The sequence below is a fragment of the Chiloscyllium plagiosum genome, chromosome 1 (assembly GCF_004010195.1).
Source record: "Chiloscyllium plagiosum isolate BGI_BamShark_2017 chromosome 1, ASM401019v2, whole genome shotgun sequence".
Lineage (NCBI taxonomy): Eukaryota > Metazoa > Chordata > Chondrichthyes > Orectolobiformes > Hemiscylliidae > Chiloscyllium > Chiloscyllium plagiosum.
The window spans coordinates 70,955,842-70,983,502 of NC_057710.1; the positions used below are offsets into that span (position 1 = coordinate 70,955,842).

The window sequence follows — 27,661 nt, forward strand, 5'->3', positions numbered from 1 at the left end:
TATGTTCTCTTACATTATTAATATGATTCGAGTCACATCCTCAGATGTTAACCCTTTCAAAATATCACCACAATTTTGATGGTCACAAAGGCTACTGTTCCCTCTCCAAGACGCTTTGTAATGCCCACAGTTCCCTGGACTACATTCTCAGTGCTCTCGGATCCCCAAAACATCTCCAATGTCCTGGGATACCCCAAATTTCTGTAACAGACCTCGGTAAATATTCAACACTCTCCCAGAACTTGCAACTGCTGATGCTGCAAAATGAATTGCTCACCATACATCAATAGCAGAATAACTCTTATCCAGGGAGAACTGAACGTAATGAAGGACGTTTTGGGGCCATTAGCTTCGCTGGAAAATATTAGTTTGGCCTGAACCCAAAGTGCTCCTGAAAACTGCCAATAGCCAATATCAGACCCAATTGACAACCATATGAAAGTCTGTTTAGCAGGATTCAATGTGAACAGCATCATGGGAGACCTGCTGATATATGAATGATATATATCTCGTGGCAACCCTTATGTTGGAAAACGTAGCCTCTGTGTTCAAGTTAACCACAGAATTCAGTTATAGAGTGAAAACCCTGACATGTAGCCTAATGTCTAAGTTGAAGGAATGTGACGCCATAGTAAACTGAGTCACTTTAACTCTAATTTGGACACTCTACGAAGTCCTTTACGAGTGGATATGATTGAATGCTCAAAATATTTGGCCAGTGATTTTTTTTACCACTTATTTAAAGGGAAAATGATGTTGCATATTTACTTCTGAAACTTCGTGCTTCCCCCCAACCGTCTTCCCCCCACAGTAACCCCACCTGATTAGAAATTAGATTACAAACTGACCGTGAATTAAAATTTGATATTGTTGTGGGCAGTACTAACAGGATGAAAATGGGGGTTGATACCCATCCTGAGTATCCTGAAATGAGGTATGTCAAAGGAATAGTTTATGGGGAAGATTTGCCCACTTTAGGAAAGGGGATAAGTGAATGTGTAGGGGCATTGGTTTTGAAGTATAGGCAGGTAGGAAGAAAGGGATACTGTCTCCTCAGATTTGCCGCAAAGGGCAGAGTGCATCCTCCAAAGATATTTCCTGTTTTCCTTGGTTGTTTTAAAAGAAAGTTTTGACAGAGAAACATTATGCTTGGCATTGTGAACATTATATACGGGTCGATTGAGCTTTTAGCAAGCTCAATTAACCCTTAACAAAAACAGAAATTGCTGGAGAAAGTCAGCAGGTCTGGCAGCATCTGTGGGAAGAAAACAGAGTTAACATTTCATGTGCAGTGACTCTTCATCAGAACTAATTAACAATTAACCCATAATTATTCATTTACATGTGGCTGGTGGGCTTTCTATTCCAATGCCTATCCATCTCTCCCAACCCCCATATTATTGGGTGAGTTGGGAGATGGCTGGGAATGTGGTTTGCTGGGCACCTCCCCAATCTTACCCATTCCTTCCCCATGTCAGAAACATGGCAGGAACATGAAATATTCAGCCTAATATTTGTTTTTGGTAACTGCCTCAATACTCATATTGTAAAAAAAATTAACAAACTTGGCAAATAAACAGAGGTGTAGAGAGAAAGCGAGGCACAGAAAAGAAATATATAAATTAGAAGTCAGAGGCAGATGGCTCTAAGATGGTAGTTAGAATAATATATTGCAAGTTAAAATTAATATAGAGGGGATATTATTACTGGTAGTTACAGTTGAATTTCTTTTAGATTTGCATCCAATTTGTTCATTTACAAATACTCCTTTTGGTAGAATGGAATAAGTGTCATATTTGGTGCATGAGTTACATTTCTCAGGATTAATACAACAGAACCTTATTGATTATTTTAAAAGACACTGTATAGTTTGTTTTATTGCTAGCTCGTCTGATATCAGACAAAATATCCTTTCTTCATGATTTTAATGTGATAATCTTGATATTGTATAGCTATTGACATTGTACACTAATATATCTTGGAATATCACTAAGAGAGAGTGAATAAAATGAATTAGAATTCTTGACTACAAGAATTTCCAACCTTGAAGAAAAGCGACATTGTTCGCAAGTATATTTAAAAAAAAATGTTATTCAGAATAGCTCTGCTTGATTTTATTATCATCATCTAACAGATTTATTTTTGCATGAGGAATTCTTTTTAGTACACTTAATTGTAAAAGTGAGATCAAAATTTCACAATTTGATATCAATTTCTGAATGTCTACATTGATTTGTTTCATTAGTAAATTTAAAGACATTTCTGTTTTAAGAGTTGAATCATATGTCATTGCAAACATTGAGTCAAAGCAAGTTACAAAAGTATTGATTTTACTTGGAAGTCTTTTTGGATAGTTAGTTGCAGACCACATCCAAAAGTTGAGAAATTAAGGTCTCTTACATAAAACTTTCTGAAACATTCTGTGAATCATGAGTTTGTTCGCGAAGCATGTTTGATTCCAGATATGCTTCAGTTTAGATTAAATGTGACGCAAGATTCAGCAGTGAGTGGGTGTTGACATTTTTAGATTGTGGAGTTTGTATTTACAACAGTCGAGTGAAAATGTGATTTTGGCCAGTATTTCATCGGCTTTGAAATCAACAGTGTTTTACTCTGTAGACTACAGTCCTAAAGTTGGACAGTTTTGGAGAGTTGATTCAATAATAAGTGCCTTGAGTTTGAAATATATTTATTAAATATACCTTATTAGACATGAAAATGCAGCCAATTATTGATTGTACATTGATATGCAATGAAGATGTTTGATGATCTCAAAGAGTAACAGTATAAAATTTTGCAAATATTTTAAAACAGTGAACATTCTTATATCCTCACTTTAATCCAATCTGCAAATTATCTATTACTAATCCTTGCCCAGCCAGTTTGAGATGTATTAGCAAACTCCAATAATCATCATCTATCCTTCTGTTTTATTCCTCACCTTGTCTCATGTCTGTTGTTGTATTAGTTTAGAATAAAGGATTGCATTGGTTAAAGGAAATAGGGGAACATATTATAGATGTCCTAACTATAATCTTTAGGAGTTCCCTCAATACAGGTGTCGTAACCTCTGGATTGGAAACTTGCACATGTCAGTCCATTTTTTATGTGTGAAAGAGGAAGACCAGTTAGCCTAATATCTGTGGTGGGGATATTGTCGGAATCTATGATTAAGGATTGAAAATGTTCAGTTAATCGGGGGAGCCAACATGGATTCATGAAAAGGAGGTCATGCCTGACAAACCTCATTTAATTTTTGTAGTAGGTAGGGAAATGTCTTTTGAAGTTGTTTACATGGACTTTGAGAGTCAATGGATAAAGTCCCACTTAAAAGACTGTTAACTAAGGTAGAAACCCATGGATTTGAGGGGAAATTACTGACATGGTTGGGAAAATGGTTGAGTGGCAGTTGACAGAAAGTAGGAATAATGGCTGGGTACTCAACTTGGCAGGATGTGAGCAGTGATGTCCCAAAGGGATCTGTGTTAATGCCTTAATTTTTCACAATATTTATTAATGACTTGGATAATGGCATAAAAAGTCATATGTCTAACTCTGTTGATGAAACAAAATTAGGTGCCATGGTAGATAGTGTAGATGATAGCATAAAATTACAAAGGGATATTGCTAGACTAAATGAATGGGCAAAACTGTGGCAGATTGTGAGGTTATCCATTTGGACCAAAAGAGTATTGATCAAGGTACTTTCGAGATGCTATGAAGTGAAATAGTTAAATGTACAAAGAAATTTGAGGTTCAGTTGTGTAGATCTTTAAAATGTCACCAACAGCTACAGAAAGTTATCAAGAAAACTAGTAATGCTAACCTTCATTTCTAGAGGACTGGAGTACGAGGATGCCAAAGTTATGCTGCAGCTGTACAAAACCCTGGTTAGACCCCACTTGGGGTACTGAGAGCAGATTGGGAACTGTACCTTAGGAAGGATATATTGGCCTTGGAGGGAGTACAATGTAGGTTTACAAGAATGATACCTGGACTTCAGAGGTTAAGTTACGAGGAGTGATTATACAAATTAGGTTGTTTTCTGTAGAATTGAGAAGATTCGGGGGTGATCTGATCCGTCTTCAAGATTTTAACAGGAAAAGACAGGATAGATAAAAATCAACTATTTCCACTGGCTTAGGATTCTAGAATGAGGGGGCCATTCAGGAGAGATGTTAGGAAGCACTTCAATACACATAGGATGGTAGATGTTTGGAATTCTTTTCCATAAATGGTAGTGGATGCTGAATCAGTTGTTCATTTAAAATCTGAGACAGATAAGTCCTTTTAATCAAAGGCATTAAGAGATATGGGCCAAAGCAGGTATATAGTGTTAAGTCCCAGATCTTCTGGGATCTCATTGAATGGTGGAACAGGTTAAAGGGGCTGAATGGCCTACTCCTGTTCCGATGTTCCTGTGGTTTCAACAAAATTCAATCTGATTTGTTCTGCACCTATCAGAATATAATTCTGGTGAAAAAGGCCATTCAGATTCATTGGCAGCAATTGAATGCTTTGTGTGGCACAATGGTATTGTCCCGACGAGGCTCAGGCTTGAGGCCCACATGCTCCAGAGGTGTGTAGTAACATTTCTGTACATTGATTAGAAAATATTTAGGAGAAAGTGAGGACCGCACATGCTGGAGGATAGAGTTGAGAGTGCGGTGCTGGAAAAGCACAGCGGGTCAGGCAGTGTCTTGCTCCTTGGATGCTTTACTGTCCTGAGATTGAGGTTGAACTGAAACAAACACAAGTGTCTTAATTGTGCTAGGTATGACTCCAACCAGCAGAGAGCCTGCTCCCAGTTCCCATTGACTCTAGTTTCAGTAAGATATTGCCTTGATACCAAGGTTAATCATTCTCACCTCACCTGTTCTGTTTAGCTCTTTTGTTCATGCTTGGACTGAGGCTGTAGTCAATTAGGACCTATGAACATCAGTGAAAAATGTATTACTGCAGACGTTCCTTGTGATAGTGCTTTGCTGATAATTTGGAAAACACTTTTTAATGTAAACAGAGGAACCTCGATTATCCGAATGAGATGGGTGGGCTCTATTTCGTTTGGATAATTGATTATTTGGGTTAATTGATTTTCTCAGGGGCTCAGAGTTTTCTGTTCAGTCTGCTCCCCATTCAAGAGACTAGGCAGCAGCACACAGCGCGCGAGCCCCCGAACCCTGCTCCCCAACTCCATTCCCCCTCTAGTTCTGGACTCCCTGACCCCAGGGCAGGCGAACTGGACACCAACAGTAAGACCGCTGCTGTCTTTTTGGGGTGAGTCTCCAAATAGCGCGCGCACACACACACAACTTCTTACTGCAACGTTTTGACAGTTTCCACCTCTGCCCTGTACAGGACAATGTTAGAGAGATTATCTGGCGAAGGGGGGTTCAGGGTTCACACCTATGTAGAACTGTGTTGGGGGAGAGAGAGAGAGAGGGCGGGAGTTCACTCGTTTAGAGATGGTGCCTGGACTGTCCAGGACTGTTCTCTGCAGCATTTCAGTGAACTGAGTTCATTTTCAATCATTGTACCTGTAAACAAAAGACGCGATCAGGGCTGAAACAGCTTTTTGACGGAATGTTTCTATCGAGACCTTGAGATCCCCTTCAGATAATCCGAAATTCGGATAACTGATATTCGGATGATTGAGGTTCCTCTGTACTTCTTATCTTCTCCCTACTTCTCAAATTTAGTGCATCACATGTCGCAGCTGTAAATTTCATTTGACACCTCACAGCGCAAACAGTTAATTTGCGTGTCACCTTGAGGTTAGTTGTATTAGTCTGCATGATTAACCATGCTCTTTATTTTTGCATTGTCTGTAAGTTTCAGTATTGTCTTTCCTATCTGAGTTTGTATCACTTTTACAGAGATACCAGTAGTGATCTTAACAGGAAATGCTGGGTTGGCATCTCTGCAGTCCAAAATAACCTCTTTTTAGCACAGTCTTCTTTTTGTTTTTTAGTCAACCTCACCCTGTAAAACTGTGATCCTTAATTTTAACAACATACTTCTTATCTATATCCAATATTTCTCCATCATCAACTCCTTCCATTATTTCTTTGAATGGTGCTTCCTGCAATTTAAGCAAAATGGAATAAGTTAGCCATCTTTAATTTTGAATCCTATTTCATATTTGGAAGGATTTCAATATCAGTGACCCTATGAAGGACTTTACATTTGGCATTGAAACATGACTTCTTTTTTGTAACAGTTGTACAGTCTTAAAGATCAAGCTTCACTCCCTTAACTTTTCAAAAAAGGGATCGATTTTTTTAAATTTACATATGTTTCTACAGCATTACAGCTGCAGAGCATTATTTATACATAACGCATAAACTAATGGATTAACATTTGGAATCTGCAAGTTCATGGAACGATGATCTTGGAATGAAAGTATATGTTCTAAGTAATTTTTGATTATTTTTAATACCCATAAAATATCATCCATGAATACCCTTTAACTGTACTGAGAACTGAGATTGAATTGCGGTAGTATTGTAGTGACTTTTAAAAAAAAAGTAAACAAAAAACATATAATTAAGAAGCGTTGACCTGAAAGCAACTATATAATTTACTCTCAAGCTTCCCTTCTGGTGACTCAGCATACAGATCTGTTGCCACATAATGTTTGAGGCATTGAATAGTTCATTTCTGTAAAATCTTTCCATCTTGCCTGATAGTATAGTTCCATTGTGGAATTTCAGTCTTCAAAAGTGCACATCTTCAATTGCAGACACTTGGCTCATTATTTTTCAAACATTAAAATCTAAGGATTGAAAGTCAAGAGTTGTATGTGTGTAGTCTATTGATCTACATATTTAGCAGGTGAAGGTTTCCACACAGGGGTGTGCAAACAGCAAATACTTCTTAAAATACTTTTCTTGCCAGAATATCTTAACTCGATTCTTTATCTTTCACATGGGTGCTAACTTGTCCTCCCTTTGAAATCTGACTGTTACCCAGATATATCACGGCCATGGAAATAGTGGATGGGTTGGTTGTCATCTTACAAAAGTTAATTTAAGTTCAATGCCCTGCAATATGTTCTGGAACTGTCTCAGTCGATTAGAGGGTGGTGAATGTAATCACACTGTTTACAACTGGAGGGAGCGAGAATTACAGACTGGTGAGCCCAACATCAGTAGTATGTACAATAGTAGAGTCTATAATAAAGAATAACAGGACCTTTGGAAAATATCAGTAGGGGTTAGACAAAATCAGTGTGGAACTATTAAAGGGAAAACATGTTTGACAAACCTATTGGAGATGTTTGAGGATGTATTTACTGGAATAGATGAGGAAGAACCAGTGGATGTGGTTTATCTGGATCGTCAGTACCACATAAGAGGTGAGTGTGCAAAGTCAAAGCACATGGGATTGTGGTTAATATGATGGCATGAATTGAGACTTGGTTAGCAGACAGGAAACTGAGAAGAAATGAGTTTTTTTGGAGAGGAAGGCAGTGACTAATAGGATAACAGAGGGATTAATGTTATTTCAATATCTATCAACAATTTGGAAGGGACTTGAATGTGAAATTTAGAAGTTTGCTGACAGTGCAAAATTAGGAGGAATTGTGATTAGTGAGAAGGAAGTAAAAAGGCTTCAAGATGATTTGTACAAGTTGGGTGAGTGAGTAAATACAAGGCAGATGTGGTATTATAGGGATAACTGTGAAGTTATCTACGTTAATCGGAAAAATAGAATGGCAGAGTGTTACTTAGATGTGAGAGATTGGGAAATCCTGATGTCCAAAGGGTACTCTCGCTGAAAGCAAACGTGCAGGTGCTGCAAGTAGTGAACCAGGCCATTGGTGTGTTGAAAATGTGTTGCTGGAAAAGCGCTGCAGGTCAGGCAGCATCCAAGGAACAGGAGAATCGACGTTTCGGGCATAAGCCCTTCTTTAGCCTTCATCCCAAAAGGGTTGAGTACAGCAATAAAGATATCTTGCCACAGCTGGAGTAATCTGATCAAGTTTAGTCTCTTTGTCTAAGAAACGGTAGACCATAGAGGGGCGTCAGCAAAGCTTCTCCAGACTGCTCCCCAGGGATGGCAGGTTTGTTTTATTAGGAGAGATTGGGTCGACTTGGCCTGTACCCAATGGAGTTCAGAGGAATGAGTTCAGAGGGATCTCACTGAAATGTACAAGATTCTGCCTGGGCTGGGCAGTCTGGATGCAGGGATGATGCTTCCCTTGACTTGGGGAACTAGAACAAGGGCTCACAATCTCAAAATACTGAGGAGACCATTTAGGGCTGAGGTGAGGAGAGATTCGTTCACTCTGATGGTGATGATCCTGTGGAATACTGTACATCAGAAGGCTGTGGAGACAAATTCACCTAATAGATTTAAGAAAGAAATAGATTTCTAGACCCTAAATGCACCAAAGAGTATGGCATTGAGATAACCTTCCATCCATTATAAGGGAAGAAGTGTGGATGTTTGCTGATGATTGCACAGCACCTATTGTGACTCATTGGATATTAAAGCAGTCCATATCCAAAAGCAGTGAGTCCTGACCAGGCTTGGGCTGACAGAAAGCAAGTGACATCCATGTCACACAAGTGCCACGTGATAGACATCTTCAATAAGATAGGATCTAACCATTTACTGAATATATACAATGGCATCACTATCACTGAAGCCCCCAATTATCAACATTGTATGAGACCATAAAAAACTGAACAAGAATAGATCATTTGATCACAAGGCTGCTCTGCCAATCATTGGGATCATGGCTGATCTAATATTCCTCACATCCACTTTCCTGCCTTTTCCTTGTGACCTGTTGATTCTCCTATTGATCAAGAATCTTTCTACCTCAGCCTTAAAAATACACAAGGACCCTGCCTCCACAGCTCTCTATGGCAAGCAGTGCCAAAGATTTCACTACCCTCTGAGAGACAAAACTTCTCCTTATCTCAGTATTAAATTAGAATCCATTTAGGCTGAGACTATGCCCTCTGGTCCTAGATTCTCCCACGAGAGGAAACATCCTCTTGGCATTTGCCCTGTCAAACCTTTTAGGAATCCTATATGTTTCCGCAAGATCGCCTCTGATTCTTCTAACCTCCAGTGGTAGGCCTTCACTCATTAGACAGTCCCTGCATGCTGGGGATCATCCTAGCAAATCTTCTCTGAACTGCCTTTAATGAAACAATATCTTCTCTTAAATAAGGAGACCAAATTTGCTCACCGTATTCCAGATGTGATCTCACCTGTACCTTGTATTGTTGCAATAAGACTTCCTGATTCGTATACTCCAAACCCCTTGAAATAAGGTCCAATATTTCATGAGCCTTCCTGATTACCTGCTGCACCTGTGTGCTAGTTTCCTGTGTTCCTGGGATTGTGACTGACCAGATATTGAACTGGACTAGCAATAAACAAACTGTGGCTACAAGAACAGGTTAGAGGCTAGGAATTTTGCAATGAGTAATGCACGTTTGACTTCCCAGAGCACTGTGGGCAAAATGGATATTTGTGCTCCAGTATTCTCTGTACACTATCCTACCAGACATAAATCAGAAGTGTGACTGAATATTGCCTGCTTGCTTACATGGATGAAGCTATAACAACAATGAATAAGCCAAGACAAAGCAGCCCATCTGATCAGAACCACATCCTTAAACATCCACTCGCTCCACCACCAAAGCTCAGTAGCAGCAGCGTGAACCATCTATAAGATGCACTGCAGAAATCCGCCAAAACTCCATCAACGTCACTTTCCAAACATATGACCACTACCATCCAGAAGGACAAGGGCAGCAAATACATGGGAACACCACCACCTGCAAGTTCCCCTCCAAGCCACTCACTGGCCTGTGTACATATGAATTATCTATCACTGTTTCTTTATTGTCACTGGGTCAAAGTGCTGGAGCTCCCTCATGGCATTGTGTATCTTTCTATAGCAAATGAACTGAAGTAGTTCAAAAAGGTAGCTCACCACCTTCTCGAGGGAAATTGTGATGGGTAATAAATGCTGGCTCAGTCAATGATACCAACATTCAATGACTGAATAGAAGAAGATGGAGGATTAGGCATGATCATATTGAATGATGAAATAAACTCGATTGGCTGAATGACCTACTCTTACTTCTATGTTTCGGTGCTTTTATCCCTCAGTTTCTATATCAAGTGGTTAGTTAATTTGGAGAAAGTGAGGAGAAAGTTAGTTAATTTGGCTTGGGTGGCTGAGTTTGCAGTGCAGTGATTCCAACAGCATGGGTTTAATTCCTGTACTGGCTGAGGTCACTATGAATCTGTGATTTCTCAACCTCAACCCTTACCTGAAGTTTAGTGACTCTCGTATTCTGCTCACCACAAATCATCTGTTTCTGAAGAGAGAGTGTCATATGGCCCTCTGGTGAATTTCACATTACACTCAATTACTTCTATGAATTATTTCTTTCAATGGAGAGAATAGCCGTCAGTGGAGATTTATTTGCCACATGAAACCTAAAATGAAGATGTCAGCTACATTACCTCCTTAATGGTGTGGCAGTAATAAGCTCTGTCTCTTCAAGCAGTGTTAAGTGTGCCCACACTGCTTTTCATTAACAGGATGCATAAATGAGACAACGTTCCTTGAATTAAATGATGCTTATAGGTAATACCGCAAATAGAAATCAATTGCCATCTCTTAAAAAGACAGGATGTTATTCAGGGATATGGAGTGCAGGAAAATGGAATTGAGGAAATCATTAGCCATAATCTAAAATGAAAGTATAGGCTTCATGGGCTAAATGGCCTACTCCTGTTCCTATGTGCTGTACATTGCTGAAAGCTCAACACCCACATGAAAACAACAGAAATTGTTTCAGATACAGATGATAGAGCTCCATTAGAACAGTCCATTGGATAAGATATATTTTATAAGAGTAGTAATTTTTCAAATGGATGTTAAATTGCAATGGACCAATGTCCATTTCTCCAACATGTAATCCAAACAATTGAAACATAGACTGGGCTCTTCCAGCTTGCAGGCTAAGTCCAAAAACAGGATAGCTTAAAGGAGGAAACATGTACCCTGTGAAGATTGGAAAGCCTGCAAGCTCTTCAAGCAATCAGGCGGTCGGATGATGGAGAGGTTTCAACTAGAATTGGGGCCTGAGGTAAAAAAGTCCTGACCATCAAGAGTTGCTGACCAATTCAAGGCTGGAAGTTCCAGAAGTCCTAACAATTCCATCCCCAGCGACAGGCTCCCAGGATGGACAATCATTCCAGGGAAAGCTTTTTGTTGCTTGGGTGTGATCTCATGGGATTTGGAATTAAGGGCAATGGGGTATGTCTCAGGGACCATCCCACATCCCCATGTTCAGTCCGTTGATTCTGCAGACATTAAAGTAGATGAAGGGACTCTCCAACTGACAGCCTTCTGCACACTCATTAACTGATTGGATACACCAATTCTTTCTGGTCCTACCTGGAGCTGAAACAGTTGCAGCCCCGGCAGCACAAGGCCCTTAAGTGGTTTTTAATTGACCACTTAAATGTCTCAGTTACCCAGTGGGATGAGACCTTGGCCCATAACCTAATTTGAGCAAAGGTAGAAAAGTTCTGGTTCATCCCCATTCTACCTAATGATGTTTACTTCTCACCTCTGTGCATACTGCCTCCGATTCGAGAAGATTCCATCCGAGGACTTAGAATGTGTATTTTTGAAATAATTTACTTTATAATAAAACACATGTATCATAATGTTAATACCCTATCCGGGATTATGATATGTTTTTATTGTAAGCTGCCAGTTAAGTATTTGATAGTTATTTTGAAATAATTTATCCAGGTGTATCTTTATGGCATTACAATCTTCAAAATACTGGAGTACCAGTGTATAGTGCTCCCTTTTTGTCACAAAAGAAATAAACACTTTTAAATTGATTAGGAACTCTTTATTTTCATGTGGTTTTAAGTACAAATGCACAGTCTAACTCAATATATGGAGTGCAACATATAACACTGTGCTTCTGAATGTGTGATTTGAGCAAATTTTCACATCTTTAAGATTATTTTGTTTCTTTTCTTCGTAAGGGATGTACTGACGGGAGCTGTGTTCGGTTGCATTGGGGGCATAATCCTGATATATCTGTCCTATTCATTTTATAAAAAGTGGAGAATGGATGAAAGACTCCGAGCATTCTTAAGGTACAAAAATCAATAGATTGTTGGTATCTTTTTTAAGTTGGAAAATTAAAGATCATGTTTACTTCAATTTAAGAATTGATGGGGTCACTGTAAATGTAACTGTCCTTTATTTTCAAAATTTAAGTAGATTTTTATATAGTAATGATATCCCCAAATTTTATTCCAGTCCTGTGCTTTCAAGTAAAAACAAATCTGAATTTGTAACTTCTAACAGCAATTACTCATTAAATAAATATATCCAAGATTTTTGTTTAACATGTAAATTTCAATTCATTGGTTCTATTAATGTGAAAGTATTATTACAGTTAGAAAGATACTGCTAGGATTCTAATAAATATTCTGGACCTTTCGCTTCTTGCACTTTCATCTCATTTAACGGAAAGGTATGAATGTATGTACAATCTATCGGATGTTAAGTTAATTACAAAGTAGGAACATAGTTAAGACTTACAGTACAATCCTGAACCATAACAGATAAATCTGAGTGTTTTGTCAGTATTTTAAATTTGAAGATGTACTGTTACCTTGAAACAACGTTAAAATCTCTATCCAACAGATGCCAAGAAATAATCAATATCAGATAAAGAAAAATTGACACCTCGTTTTCTGATATTACAAAAAGTGAGATTTTCACTTGAGAAGGCGGAAGCTTGAGTAGGGAGATCTCCTGAGGCATAGTGTGGGAGAGTCATAGAGCACAGAAACAGACTTTTCAGTCCAATTGGGCAGACCTGAGTCCTGATTATTGAAGGGAATGGAAACGATGTGTGAGTGAAGCCCAGATTGATTGTCGAGGAAACGAAAGTAGGTCAACAGTGAAGAATGTTTAAAAATGACATGGATAGGGTGTATTTTAACAATGAGTAAAGATGTGCATCCAAAGCAGTGCCTAAGCAACGGGCAAAAAAGTTAGAACCAAAATGCAATTTAAGGAGAAATGTATGATATGACTTCAGATATATGTGAGGAAGCTATGCCCAATACTTAAAAAGGAAGCAAAAAAATGAGATCAGAAACATTGAGAAGCAAGTCTGAATAAAGATCGACATCAGAACTAATGAAAATAAGGGCTTTTTGAAGCTCAGACATAAAAGGCCAGTTAAAGGAGGGGTCAGCAAACTTGGAATAGAAGCAGACTCCTATAATGACAGCAAGAAAATAGTGGGTATACTTCCATGTTTACCCATGTTTTTATCTTAGAAGATAAAAATGTGATTGTGGGGAACTCTAAAGAAGAGCTAGAACAGTCATTGCTGGAGATAAACTTTCAAAAGATAACATGAAAACATGCTAGAAATAGTAAATAAATAAATAAACCTTCCATATCTGGATACTATACACTCCAGATTAAATTGAGCAAAAGATAATGGAAGCACAAAATATAAATTCACAAGAGTCTTTTGAAATGGGAATTGTGCCAAAGAAATGGGAGGTGGGAACATTAAGGTCAGGTAAAGTCATCATAGTCTTACGAGATCATAGGACTGCATTCTCAGAGAGAAAGGACTGGTGGTGATTTAACCTGAGGGTCACCTCCCCTCAGTTAAGGGTAGAGTTTGGAAAGGAGAGTCCTTCATGATGAGCGGATACAGGAACTGAACCCATGCTGTTGGTGTCACTCTACATTGCAAAGTGGCCATCCAGGCAATTGAACTCATCAATCCCTACTCAGAATGAAGAAAAGTGTATCAGGAAATTATGTCTTAATTTTACTTCCATCGAGTTAATATATATAGGTGACATTAACGTCAACTTAGCAAGGCATCTGGGGTAGCCAGTTTCTGGAAAGGGCAGGTTGGGGTTAATTTCTTTAAAGGAATCAAAGCATGTGGGGAAGGAGAATGCCATGCATGTGAAATGTATATATCAGGTGACATTAAGAAGGTACCACATGTCAGAAAGATCATGAGAGTGAACGGATATGATATTAAACCCAATGTAATTTTACACATGTGGTGACAACTTATGGACAGAATAGTAGAAGAAAAGGTATTTTCCAATTGGTAGGATTTGAGTAACATTACATTCATTGTTAAAATTATTTTTAAGGGATGTGAGCATTACAAGGCCAGCATTTGTTACTCATCCCTAATTATTTTCAAACTTAATGGCTTACTGCCATTTTAGAGGATAGCTGAGAGTCATCCACATTGCAATGGGCTTGACATCAAAGCAGACAGGATTCAGATTCCCTTTCCCAAAAAAAATTCATAGTTACTATTCCTGAGACGAGCTTTCAATTCCAGATTTTTCTTTATTAATTAACTGAATTTGAATTCATGACCCCAGAGCAGAGCCTGGATATTTGAGATGGTTAATCTCATAACCTTATACTGTACATGTTACAGGAACAAAGGATTGCCATCAGAGTTAGCTGTATGAGAAACTTTATAGGAGACATTGTTAACGGAGTGAACAGAAAGTTTGAAGATGATATTCAATGGTGGAAAATATAAAATTGTATTTTTGTAGGGGAGTGGAGAGGTGAAGAACATGAAATTTAAATATACTCGCACATAGTAAAGATTGTGAGCTGAGAGGTGTCCAAGTGAAGAGATATGGGGGTAAACTGATGGTATCTGGTTGGTTATTGGCTAGACAAGTAATGGAGCTCAATTGAAAGTAAAGTTGGGTGAGATGTAAAAATGGCTGGATGATCCCATCGCACCAGTTTTCCACTGACAGGAAAAAGCTACATTTACCACACACACACACACACACCTCGCTGGGCATTTTCCCCAGAATTTGCATCTTTAAAAGGGACAAAGCAGATTCTGATTTCTGTGTATGAGACAACAAAATATAAAAGCAAGAATCATGAATTTGTACAAACGCTTATTTCTGCTGATTGTCAAATTAATAACAAGGGGGAGAAGCTAAATATTACCAACAAAAGACAGTGAATGTTGTTAGAAAAAAATTCTATAGGGTTTTCATGAAATTGGAGTAATGTGGTCTGTGACAAATGGAATATGTAATTTAAAGAGATTGAATAAGAAAATGTATAAAATCGTGTGGGAAAGGCCAGGAGATTGGGATTAGTTGAGCTAGTTTCAGTTAAACATCTGCACTGTAATTTTTATGGTCTGGCCTATACTCAAACATCTTACAATGATCACTTTAAAATTGCATATGTATTTATGTAAAGAAGCTTGAGAAACCTTTAACTGGTTGTGTAAATTTGTAAGTTAACATTTCAATCGTAATTTAATGAAAAGGATATATAAACATGATTTTTGTGTACTTTAGAAGATGATATGATTGCTCTAAGTTTATAATTTCCTGTTATTTGTTTGTGTAGTAACACACAGCATTACTAATAGTTTGGTTTGGACACTTGTATATGGTGATGGGTTTCCGGTTGACCAAAAAAATATGGATTATCAACAGAGATGTGTCACAGATGTGCGTTTCAAGTAATGTGTGGGTGTACATTTCAAACACTGGTTTACTTTACCAACTTGTGTTTTACTGTCATCCCAGTCATTGTTATTGGCAAGCAAAGAACATTTTTTTTTAAACGTTTATGCCTCAAACTACAGTGCCACCAGTAGTGAATTTGCCAAGAAATATTAGGTCTTGGATTCAACTTGTATGCTTGGCGTCAAGAAAAGCAAATACAGCAACGGTGCCGTAAAACAAGCTTGTGGCTTTTCACCTTAGCAATAAACCTGAAACCTTGTATTTTATATTTAAAAGCAGTTAGGATATTTTAGTAAATTTGCTAACGTGCTAATAATGAAAAAGGAATTTTGCTCGATTGAATTAACTGTCTACAAACTGATATTTGAAGAGTCTAATTTCAAGATATTAATATTGAAAAGTTATTAGATTTTCTTGACGTCTCAATATAAATTAGAATAAGGTTACTTTGCTTGATTTCCTGAACAAAGACATGATTTTATCCTCAGAGGTTGTCAGGTTGGTGGGGGGGGGTGATCTTTCAGTTCTGGAGGCAGGTAGGCAACTGAAGTAGGTGATCTTGTGGCACCCCTGAATGCTGTCACCTTCTTGCCTCCACTTGAGGTAAGTTCTAGGTGGAGAGGTCCAAGACTTCTGCCGTGCCACCAGCTGAGGCATTAAAATCATCAAGTATTGACCACTTTGGGCCTTCCCCAGCCTGAACTACAACGACCTCAGCTCCACGCGCGATAGAAAAGAAATGACCCACCCAGTGACAAACTGGTGTGAGCAGACTGTCAATTTGGATCCATAGATCTGTGCATAATAAAGGTGCTAATCATGGGCAGGCCTTACCTACTGAGATCTACATCGGTGCTCTTGTTTATTATATTGAATAAAATTGAATTGAATTTGCTTTATTGTCACAAGTCCACAAATGAGTATTGTAAAAAGTTTATTAGTCACCACTTGTACAAAGTGCTACCTCAAGTACAAAGGTACTTAGGTACAATCCTTAGTTACAGCATAGAGAAAATTAAGAAAAATTGCATTAGCTACACACGGTATGACCATAGGTCAGAAAAAAAACAAGAAGCAAAGTTAAAAAGACAAACATCATAGTATCTCTCCAAAGGCTCTCCGCAGCAGACCAACACAGTGGGCCTCCATGTGGTCGGATCACTGGCTGCTGCCACACTCCGCACTGGGCTGCTATTCCCAGGAAGAAAACAAAGAATAGGAATAGGCGACATGGACAAGCTCCGGCTGGAGCATCCTCCCCCCCCCCCCCCCACCCCCGCCACCTTACTAGACAAATGTACATCTAAGCACCTCCCTGAACCTAAAAACCATGCTGCTGAGCATGAATGCTACTGGTCTCTGATAGATTGACAACTCTTAGTAGGTGGGGATTCCTAGTGCCTCCTAGTTCTGGATTCACCATTAATAGAGAGAAACCACATGCACCTTCTCAAGACCATTCAGGATCTTGTACACTTCAATTAAATCATCCCTCTCTCCTCTAGACTCCAGTCGAACCCAGTCCTGCTTGTTTATATTTCCTCCAAAGACAAGCAGCTCATTCCAGTTATGAAGCTAGCAACTTCCTCCGATACCCCTCCAATACATTTCTTGAATAAGAAGACCAAAATTAAGCCTAGTGGAAAAATATCTGTTAGGGATCTGAGCAAAGTGGGTTTTGGTGAAGTTGTAGAAGAATCAGATGAGGAATCTGGTGAGGCCGACCTTAACATGAGGAGGAGAAAATGAGGACTGCAGATGCTGGAGACCAGTATCGAGAGTGAAAGGCTGATGAAGGGCTTTTGCTCGAAACGTTGATTCTCCTGCTCCTCTGATGTTGCCTGACCTGCTGTGCTTTTCCAGCACCACACTCTCGACACTTAACATCAGGAGTATCTCACTGCATCTTTTTTGTGCTCGACCAATAGCGAGGAGAATTGTCTGTTTGGGGTGATTATTGCTTGTTAAGCTCCTCGTCAGTGGTCAAACTCACATCAACAGCCAAACAAGCTAAACATTGAACTGAACAAACCAACATGGAAATTAAACAGGGCTTCTGCTCTGAAGGATTTCCATGTTGGACACCAGACACCAACATCTCAATGTATCAGCTACATGTGGCTCAAGGATATTGGCATCCAAGATATCTGTGTTATAGAACACCTCCGACCCACTTAGTGGTCCTTTTGCACTTCAATGCTGAACCTTGGGATGAACCAGTAACTGTCATTGTAATGCTGCAGCAACAACATTGTGTACTCAGGGACATACATATGGGTTGGATCAGGCTGCTAATCTGGCCTCTTCATTTGCTGTCATTGTACTCGCTGGCCCTGAACCTTCCTGGATGTGCACAGCAGCCCTGCCTTGCATTGCATTGCCTTGGCTTTTTGAGTATTGTCTCTCAGCCAGAGATACCATACTGAGATTACTTCTGTCTTGCCTTGCCATTTAGTGCACACACAAAAGAAGTAGGTTTGTCACAGTTATCAGCTTTCCTCGGGCAAGAGAGATGGCCTTCACTCAGGGGGTCCCAGCACAGCCAGTCAAGAGGAGCCTTCGATCCCAGTCTCGGGAGTTAGGAAATAGTTGAAGCAATGGCTAGAGTCAGGATACTCTCCACATAAGGGCTGAGGAGCAGAAAGCCACGCTATCCGCCACACTTCCTGAATTTGGACTCATCTCCTCCTGGAATGAGAGAGGGACCCATATTACAAAGATGAAAGTGGTTGGCACAGCTGTTACTTGTAGTGCAGGTGGGCAGGTATCCTGAGTGAGTGAATAGGCAGCACAGAGGGCACACAGGGGTAGTGGTGTCAGGGATTTGGAGTTGGTGAGTATAACTGAGGGAAGGTACTGCAGGCAATATTGAGAGTGGTGGAGCATGACCCCTGGCGGGAGGTGGGTGTGGGAGCAGAGATGGAGAGAGTGTGAAGCATTAGAGAGAAGATAGTGCCACTTTTGCAGATGGAATGGAGAATGTCTACTTCCTACCATACTTGGCATTCCTCTAGATGGCTATGACTGTTTTAGCGCTGAAAATATGTTGCTGGAAAAGCGCAGCAGGTCAGGCAGCATCCAGGGAACAGGAGAATCGACGTTTCGGGCATAAGCCCTTCTATACTGGTGGCAGCCTCCGACCAGGTTGGCATGGTATGGTGTCATGGTCTCCAGTGCTAGACCTGGGGTAAGAGGAAATCACACCCTGTCTGCCTTCTTTGGGGCACGAACTGTGCAGAGCAGAACTGTACTGTCGGTGCTTGACAGGGTGTACAGTGAGATTTTAATGATGGTGGGGGCACAAAGAATGTGAATTCCAGGATATCCATCATGCAGCCTGCTGTTCTGGGAATGATGGTGGTAAGATGTGGCCAGAATCTCTCTCTCGCTGCTGCTCTATAAAAAGCTACTGTAATACAGTTTCTTTTATATATTCTGGAGTCTGGCTCCATTGTTTCTCCAAGCTGGATAGTTGCAAAGTCTAGATTAGAGTGGTGCTGGAAAAGCACATCAGGTCAGGCAGCATCCGAGGAGAAGTAAAATCGATGTTTCGGGCAAAAGCCTTCATCAGGAGGTTGCAGGCAATCTTCCCTTATGCAAAACATGCAACTTCTCTCACAAATCTAAACTAAAACAGGAGATGTGAGTTTCTTGTTGCATGAGTCAGTTGACTAGTTTCAGTGTCTTTAGATAAAATAGTTGAGTTGCTTTCATTTATTCCACCTTGGTTTTCTGAACTTGCCTCTGTCTGTGGTCAGGTGATCATTGCAGCCATTTTACATATGTGTTTCTTCCTTTGTTAGAGACAATCTTATTCCATGAAGGTCTCAAGCATTAAAATCAGTTGAGAATCGACAATTCATATTTTACCCCTATCGTGATAAATATTAATGTTGCCCCTAACCACACACACAATGCTGTAACATTTCCTTCCAGGTGTATGGGCTGCTGGCAAACCTTAATTTTAAATATTTCTTTACATTGTGGGCATGGAGAGCAGTGTCCCTCCAACCCTCCCCCACCCCCCCCCCCCCCAACCCCGGTCAAAGGGTCAATAACAAGGGGGCATTATTTTAAAATGAAAGGCAGGAGATTTATCTTTTCCTCAAAGTCCTATATGGTCAGATGTAATATAAAAATCTACTCTGTATTTCTACAAAGCATTTCAATTGGTTTAATTGGAGCAAAGTTAATGCATTAATTCCGTTGATCCCAGCTGTATCTGATCTTTGCTTTTGAGATGATGTTTAATCAGAGATACCATTATTTACACAGTGATTGTCATCACACTGTAGAGCAATTGTGTACGTACTTAATTTCAGATACAAGGTTGTGCATTTTTCTGGCCTCATGTAACTTTCCAGCCAGCTTGGAGGCAAATGATGTATTCTCATTCCATATTTTCCAGTTAGTGACGCATTTGTGCTATCAGTTATGTTGTATCATTCTGTTGTAAAGGAACCTCAATTTGGCTTTTAATTGCTTGCATTTGTCAGATTTGAGTATTCAACAACCGTTAAAATATTTATAAATGCTCTGTCATTTGAGAAAAGAGGGAAGTTTGTGGTGTAATTTTGTTTTCTGGATGTTTTCAGCAGTTTATTTAAGCATGTTGACTTTCCCTTTGATATTTGCCAATGATAGTTATTGTAGTGTGCAAGCCAGCATCAATAAGACACATTGATGTGTCAGAGCATCCTTACCTGCAGGGTAATAGCACCATACTTGGGAGAATTAAGAATTCTAAATATTTTTTGATGGTCAACTGTAAAATATGTTATAATAAAATCATAAAGTACAGAAGATTCAGTCCATCAAGTCTACAGCACCAAAAATATATTACTATCTCCACTAGTACCTATACATTTCTGTACTAGGCCCACAGAATTGAATACTATGACATTTCAAGTACTCCTTGAAGTACTTTTTAATGGTTGTGAGGTTTCCCACCTCAACTCCCCACCCAAGTAATGTATTCCAGATCCCACCACCCTCTGGATGAAAAGATTTTTCCTCAAATCCTCTCTAAACCTCCTGCCTTTCATTTTAAAATTATGCCCCTTGATATTGATCCTTTGACTAAGGGGAGCGGCTGCTTTCTTTTCATCTTGTCTGTGCCTCTCATAAGCTTAAACACGCCTATCAGCCTCTCACCTCCAACCTTCTCTACTCTAAAGAAAGCAACCCAAGCTTATCCAGCCTCTCTTCATCGCTAAAATGCTCCAACCCAGGCAACATCCTGGTGAGTCTCCTCTGCACCCCCTCTAGTGCAATCACATCTTTCCCATTGTGTGATAACCAGAACTGCACACTGTACTCCAGCTGTGGCCTAACCAAAGTTCTGTACAACTGAAAAATGCAAGTTTATGTTTCATCTTAACTACACTATTAACCTATCCTGCCACTTCCAGGGATCTGGATAAGCACCCTAAGATCCCTCTGTGCTTCCTAGTACCCTGCCATTCACTGAGTGCTCCCTTGTCTTGTTCTTTTTACCAAAATGCATCAGCCCACATTTATTAAATTTCATTTTCCACTGAGCTGCCCATCTGACCAATCTATTCATATTCTCCTGTAAACTAAAATATTTCCCACTTTGCATGACTAGGCCAATCTTTGTGTCATCACAAACATACTTATCATCATCCCAAACATTCTTATATACATATTTTAGGAATAAACAATAAAGGACCCAGCACTGATTCATGTGGCTCCAGTCATACAAACAGCCTTCCACCACCACACTCTGTCGCCTGTTATTAAGTGAATTTTAGATATAACTTGCCAAGTTAACCTGGATGCCATGAGATTTTACCTTCTTTACCAGTTTCCCATGTGGGATCTTGTCAAAGACCTTGCTCAAACCCACATAAACTACATCAACAGCCCCATCTGAAATAACTCCACAGAGGCTGCTATCCCGGCACCAGGGTACCCTTTATTTACATGTGGAAAGTCCTCGACACTGATCCAGCTTCCTCAGAGTGAGCAGAACCTCTCACACTCCTGTTTATATCTGTTAGTCACAGATCCCTGATCGGACCAATCAGGGAACTCATATTCTATGCGGTCCATCTGGCTGACCTCATTACAATCATTATACCACCCTCATCAAATCACTTGGCCAACTCTGAAAAAGTCCACTAGAATTGTTAGGCATAACATCCCTCTGACAAAGCCATTTAACTATCTCTGATCAAACCTTGCCTCTTTAAATGTAGATTAATTTTCTCCTTCACTATTTTCCCAATAACTGATAGAATGTTAGATGTTAGAATCACTGGCCTACACTTTCTTGCTATACCTTCATCACCCTTCCTTTAAAGTGGAACCACATTAGCAGTTCTCCAGTCCTCTAGAACCTCTCTTGTGGCCACAGACTTTTTGAAAATTTGATTCAGGGAATCTATTTTCATCCCTCTTCATCTATAACAGTCTGGATTGCAGCTCATCCAGACCTGGGGATTTGTCCACTTTTAAATCTGCCAAAATCTCCGATAATTCCCATATCAGTCTGCTCAAGAGCTTCACAGTGCATCTCCTCAAATTCTGTGCTTTAACCCTCCTTCTCCAAAGTAAAGATAGATGGGAAGTATTTAACACTCGATCAATGTCCCCCAACTTCAAGCACAAAACCAAGCAGCCCAACCCTCTGGACGATTGGCAGGATTTGAACCTAGGTCCTCAGAGCTTTACCTGGGTTGCTGGAGTAATGGATTAAAGTAGTGCTGGAAAAGCACATCAGGTCAGGCAGCATCCGAGAAGTGGGAAAATCAATGTTTTGGACTAAAGCCCTTCGTCAAGCTTTTACCAGAAACGTTGATTTTCCTGCAACTCAGATGCTGCCTAACCTGCTGTGCTTTTCCAGCACTACTCTAATCTTGACTCTAATCTCCGACATCTGCAGTACCCACTTTCGCCTTGCTGGAATAATAGTCAAGCAATAATTCCACTAGATCATCACCTCTCAGTCTAGTCAAAATTACAAGATTCTATTGATTGTAATGGATTAGCAAGATTTTACAAATAGTGCTCACATTATGCTTCTTTGCTGCCCTGTAAGGGAGAGCATAATGTTCATTTCAAATTCTAGTGTCTATTTGATGTCATAGGTGAAGTTACTGAAATAAATTACATTATCTCTCATCTGTCAAATATATTGAAGTAGAGTTTCCACTTTGTTCTATTAGTTTTGCACCACATTACATTTATATCGATCAGAGCAGCATAATAATTACGGCGCTTGCTGACCTTTCACATAGCTTCAATGTTCAATTCAACTGAATGAGACCCCATCTACAAAAGTGGCTATGCCTTGAGGTCAAAATGAGAAGATTCTATTGATCTTGACGGTTTGGGAAGGCTTTTCAAAGCTTGCTCGTTTCCTTAGGCTCACAGGTGCTACTGGGATGAATTGTATTTAAGAAAGTGACTGGTGTACATCAATTAATGATTAATTCAATAAGGTTTTTAAAAATCATTTCCATTTGATTTTAAATCAAGTTATTCTTGCTAAAAATGATTCCTTTTTGGTGAAAAGCAATTCTCAGCTGTATAAATCAAGCTACACCATATTACTGCTCCTAAATACATCAAGATACATGTTTTTATAGGAGAATATAAACAGTTGGATTTAATATGTCACTGGTACGTGGATGACTTTACAGTTGTGATTACGCCATGAATGCCAATGGAAACCAAATGGATACAATTTTGAATCAAATTTTCAAATGAACTCAAAGAGGAAATTCTACCTCAATATTTTCATATAAGGCCATAAGACCATAAGACATAGGCAGAAGTTAGGCCATTCAGCCCATCGAGTCTGCTTCTCCATTCAATCATGGCCGATAAATCTCTCATTCCCATTCTCCTGCCTTCACTCTGTAACCCTTGATCCGCTTGGCAATTAAAAACTTGTCTATCTCAGTCTTAAATATACTCAATGACCTGGCCTCCGACAGACTTCCGTGGTAATGAATTCTATAGATTCACCAATCTCTGGCTAAAGAGATTTCTTTAGCCTTCCCTTCGAAAAGATCTTCCCTTTACTCCAAGGCTGTGTCCTAGGGTCTTAGAGTCTCCTACCAATGGAAACATCTTCCCAACATCCACTCTGTCCAGGTTAATCAGTATTCTAATATGGTGTTCTTGATGCAAACTGAATAAGCATAAAATAAAAAGTGAAAAGTAGTTGACAAGACTTAGAGTCTATTTTGGGAGATATAGATCTTTATTGCATTTATAAAGGATACATAAAAAGCCAGAAAGTGTTACCTGTCTTATCTCTCTTTCCTAAACAGACTTCGTCGCAATGTAGAAGTGGCCCCTTATTTCATTTTTGGAGAGAATGAAGAGAATGCTGGGTGACCTGTTCATCGTCCTGAAGAGACTTATGCACAATGTAATTTTAATGCCTTATTTGCACATTCTACAATTTGGATTGTTAACGTCATTTATCCAGTTAAGCTTGTTTCACAGAACTCCACTGGGCTTTAAAACAGGATTACAGAGTCACGGAATACGTTCAGCACAGAAGGAGGACATTTGTATCTGTGTTGTTCTCTAAAGAAGTGGTTCAGTAGTGTCACTGTTCTTGTATTCTCACCATAACCCTGCATTTTCTTCCTTCACAGATAATAATGCAGTTTCCTGTTGAAAGCCATGATTGGATCTTCCCCTACCATGTTCCCAAGCAATGTATTTCAGAACCTAAACACATGCTCTGTGAGAAAGCTTTCTCCCATTGGTTCTTTTGCCAGTTTTTAAAAACAAGTCTGTGCCATCTGCTTCTTGATATATTCCAGTGGGAATGATTTCTTCTGATTCTGTCCAAACTCATGATTTTTAGCAATATAAAGTCTTCTCTGAAATTTTTCTTCCCCAAGAAGAACAGTCCCAATTTTTCCATTTATTTCTGTAACTAAAATTCCTCACCCCTGGAACCGTTATTATGAAACCCTCTTTAATGCCTCCACATCATTCCTAAATGTATCACCCAGAGCTGGACACAATATTCCAGCATATGCAGGTTTAGCATAGCTTCCTCGCATTTCAACTCTATACCCGTATTAACAAAACCAAGGATGCTGAATGCTTTATTAACTTTCTTAACTTGTCCTGTCAGCTTCAATAATTCCTGCACATAAGCTGTCAGGACCGTCTGCTCCTGCACCCTCTTTAGATTTGTAGACTTTACCTTAGTTTGTCTTTTCATAGTCATAAGACCACAATGACTTACTTCAAACTTCTCTATTAAGTTTCATCTGCCATTTATGTACCCATTCCCCAACCTGTGTCTGTCTTTTTGATGTTCTACACTATCCTCTTCATGGTTAAAAAGACTGTCAAGTTTTCTATCAGCTGCAAGTTTTGAAATTGTACTCTACATTCTGATCAAGGTCTTAAATCAGGAACCATGAGTCTTCGGCCACTCAACTATAAACCTTCCTAGAGTCCAAAAGTACTCATGAAAACAACTTTCTGTTTCCAGGCACTCAGCTAATTTCTTATTTGTGTTGCTCCTGTCCCTTTTATTCCATGATTTCTAACTTTCCTCAGAGATCTGTTGTACAGCACTTACTCAAAAGCTGACATAAATAGAAATACCTTCATCAAACATCTCTCTTATCTCCCCAAAATCACAAGCAAGTTAGCTAGCCACTATTTCTCCCCCACAAATCCATGTTGGCTTTCTTATATTCATCCCTATCTGCCAAATTTACTATTGATTTTGTCTCAAATGATAGCTTCTTCACCACTGAAGTCAAACTGACTGTCCTATAATCCCTTGACTTATCTTTATACCCAGTCTGAAGAAAGGTGTAACATTTGCAATTTTCCAGTCCTCTGGCACCACCTGCGGAATCTAAGTATGATTGGAAAATTGTGGCCTCTGCAATTCCTGCTGTCACTTCTCTCAGTATCCAGAGACGCATTTTAGCTAGACCTGGTGCCTTATCAACTTTACAGGTAGTACACCCAATACCACCTCCAATTTTAGCATGATCTGCAGAGCTTCTTCTTTGGTAAGGATAGATAAAAAGTTAATACCTTAGCTGTACCCCTTGCTGCCATTTGTAAATCTCTTTTTTGTTTCCAAACTGGCCCTGCTGCCTTTTTTACCATGTTTTCCTAATTATATACCCAGAGAGACTTCTGCATTCCCCTTTATTTAGCTGCCCCTCTTTTATTATACTGTCTCTTTGCTTCTATAGTTTTTTTTAACTTCCCTTCTAAACGTCTACACTCAGCCTGGGTCTTGGCTCTATTATCCATCCGAATTTTGACATAACACACTTCTTTATCTTCACCTTACTTTCTATCTCATTTGTCACAAGGAAACTACCTTTCCCTTAATATGCCTTAATTGTGCCTGAATGATGTCTTCTTTAAAGGGAGCTAGTTGTTTAGTTACAGAGTCTGCCATTCTTTGATTCCAATTTATGTGGGTCACAATGAAACACCACTTTTGTCAGAATTCAGGGTGAATATTGGTTTGAGAGTCGGATTCCTTCTTTCACTCAGGACACTACTGTGCCCTTTCTCTGCATAGTCCTAAACTACAGCGTAACCATACTCATTACCGTGCAATGCATAAAGCTCTAAGCCTCGTGGATATGCTGCATTGACACCAGCTGCTTATTTTCATTTTCATTTCTTTCAAGCTCTGATGTGTGTCTGGTCCAGTTCCTGATTCTCTCCTCAGATAAGCAATGGACCCCAAGCCTAGCCTTCACTTTATCTTCTCCCTGGTCCTTCCAATTTCTCCCTGTTCCATTCCAGCACTAGATTCTCCCCTTCAGAAACAAATCAATTTATTTGGTTGCAAAAGAAACAATTGGAAATATTCATGCTGGGTTTTTGATAGCCGCCGAAAGCCTCTTTAGATCTGTATTTGCTCACTACAATGCTCACAATCCTTCTGTTTGCAGTTGCTTTCAGTCCTTTTGTGAATCAAGACATTCTTCGTACTGAGGGTTTTAACTTCTTAACATTTTATTGAAAGAGGATTCTTTCTATTGAGCTCTCAAGGTTGATAAGTGACATTTTGTAACGTGTCTACTTCTGTAACTTTGTAAAATCAAGCTAAATAATATTATCTACTATGATGAGATGGAATTTCTAATGGACTAATTGTAATGTTTCAAGTGCTATTGTCTTAAAAATGTGTTCATTGAATGTGGGCATTGCGAGTTAGACAAAAGTTTGTTTACCATCACTAATTGCCCTCGAGAAGATGGTGGTAAGCTGTCTTTCTGAACTGTTGCAGTCCGTATAATATAGTCATGATTTGGAGATGCCAATGTTGGACTGGGGTGTACAAAGTTAAAAAGCACACAACACCAGGTCGTGGTCCAACAGGTTTAATTGGAACCAGTAGCTTTTGGAGTGCTGCTCCTTCATCAGGTGGTTGTGGAATATACACAAGTTGTGGAGTATACTCCACAGCCACCTGATGAAGGAGCAGCGCTCCGAAAGCTAATGCTTCCAATTAAACCTGTTGGACTACAACCTGGTGTCGTGTGATTTTTAACTTCATATGATATAGCTATACCACATTATGGTAGCGAAGAAGTTCCAGGATTTTGATTGAAGGAATGGCAATACAGTTCTGAGTCAAGATAGTCTATGGCTTGGAGGGGACTGTATATTAGGAAGGTTTCAAGTTCAACTACTAACCGACTACATTAGATTTCATCTCGGGCAATACACAAGAGCCAGGTAAGAGGAATTAACTAGGGTTTTGCTCCAGATTTTTACTTCATGTTCCTGTTTTTTGCAAAAAGAAGCACAGCCAGGTATGGTGACAATTGGGCACTAAACTTGTGCTTGAAAATGGGTAATTGAGGAAATGGTGGGGGTTGGTGGGGGATTGAGTTTGATCCTCTTAACTTCACGGAAGTTTCAGGGACTGATGAGTCTTGTGGGAGTTTTCTTGAGGCCCAGATAGGAACCTCTTTCCCATGTGAAAATTAAGATGATTAAAGTGGAGGCTAGTTTGACATTTTTAGCCTACAAACAGTATGCCTAGAGGAACCTGTCATAAAGGAGGCCCAGATTGAATCTGTAGGTGGAG

General features: G+C 39.5%; 1 protein-coding gene across 1 annotated transcript in view; it reads left to right on the forward strand.

Annotated features, from left to right (window-relative positions):
* The window catches only part of LOC122549391, a 99,966-nt gene extending 73,203 nt beyond the window's left edge, over positions 1-26,763 (forward strand). The window contains exons 5-6 of the mRNA XM_043689139.1: positions 12,046-12,159; positions 23,886-26,763. Coding sequence (XP_043545074.1) covers positions 12,046-12,159; positions 23,886-23,952 — 181 coding nt within the window. The 3' untranslated portion in view covers positions 23,953-26,763. The remainder of the gene's footprint in view (positions 1-12,045; positions 12,160-23,885) is intronic.
* Positions 26,764-27,661: the final 898 nt, after the last annotated feature.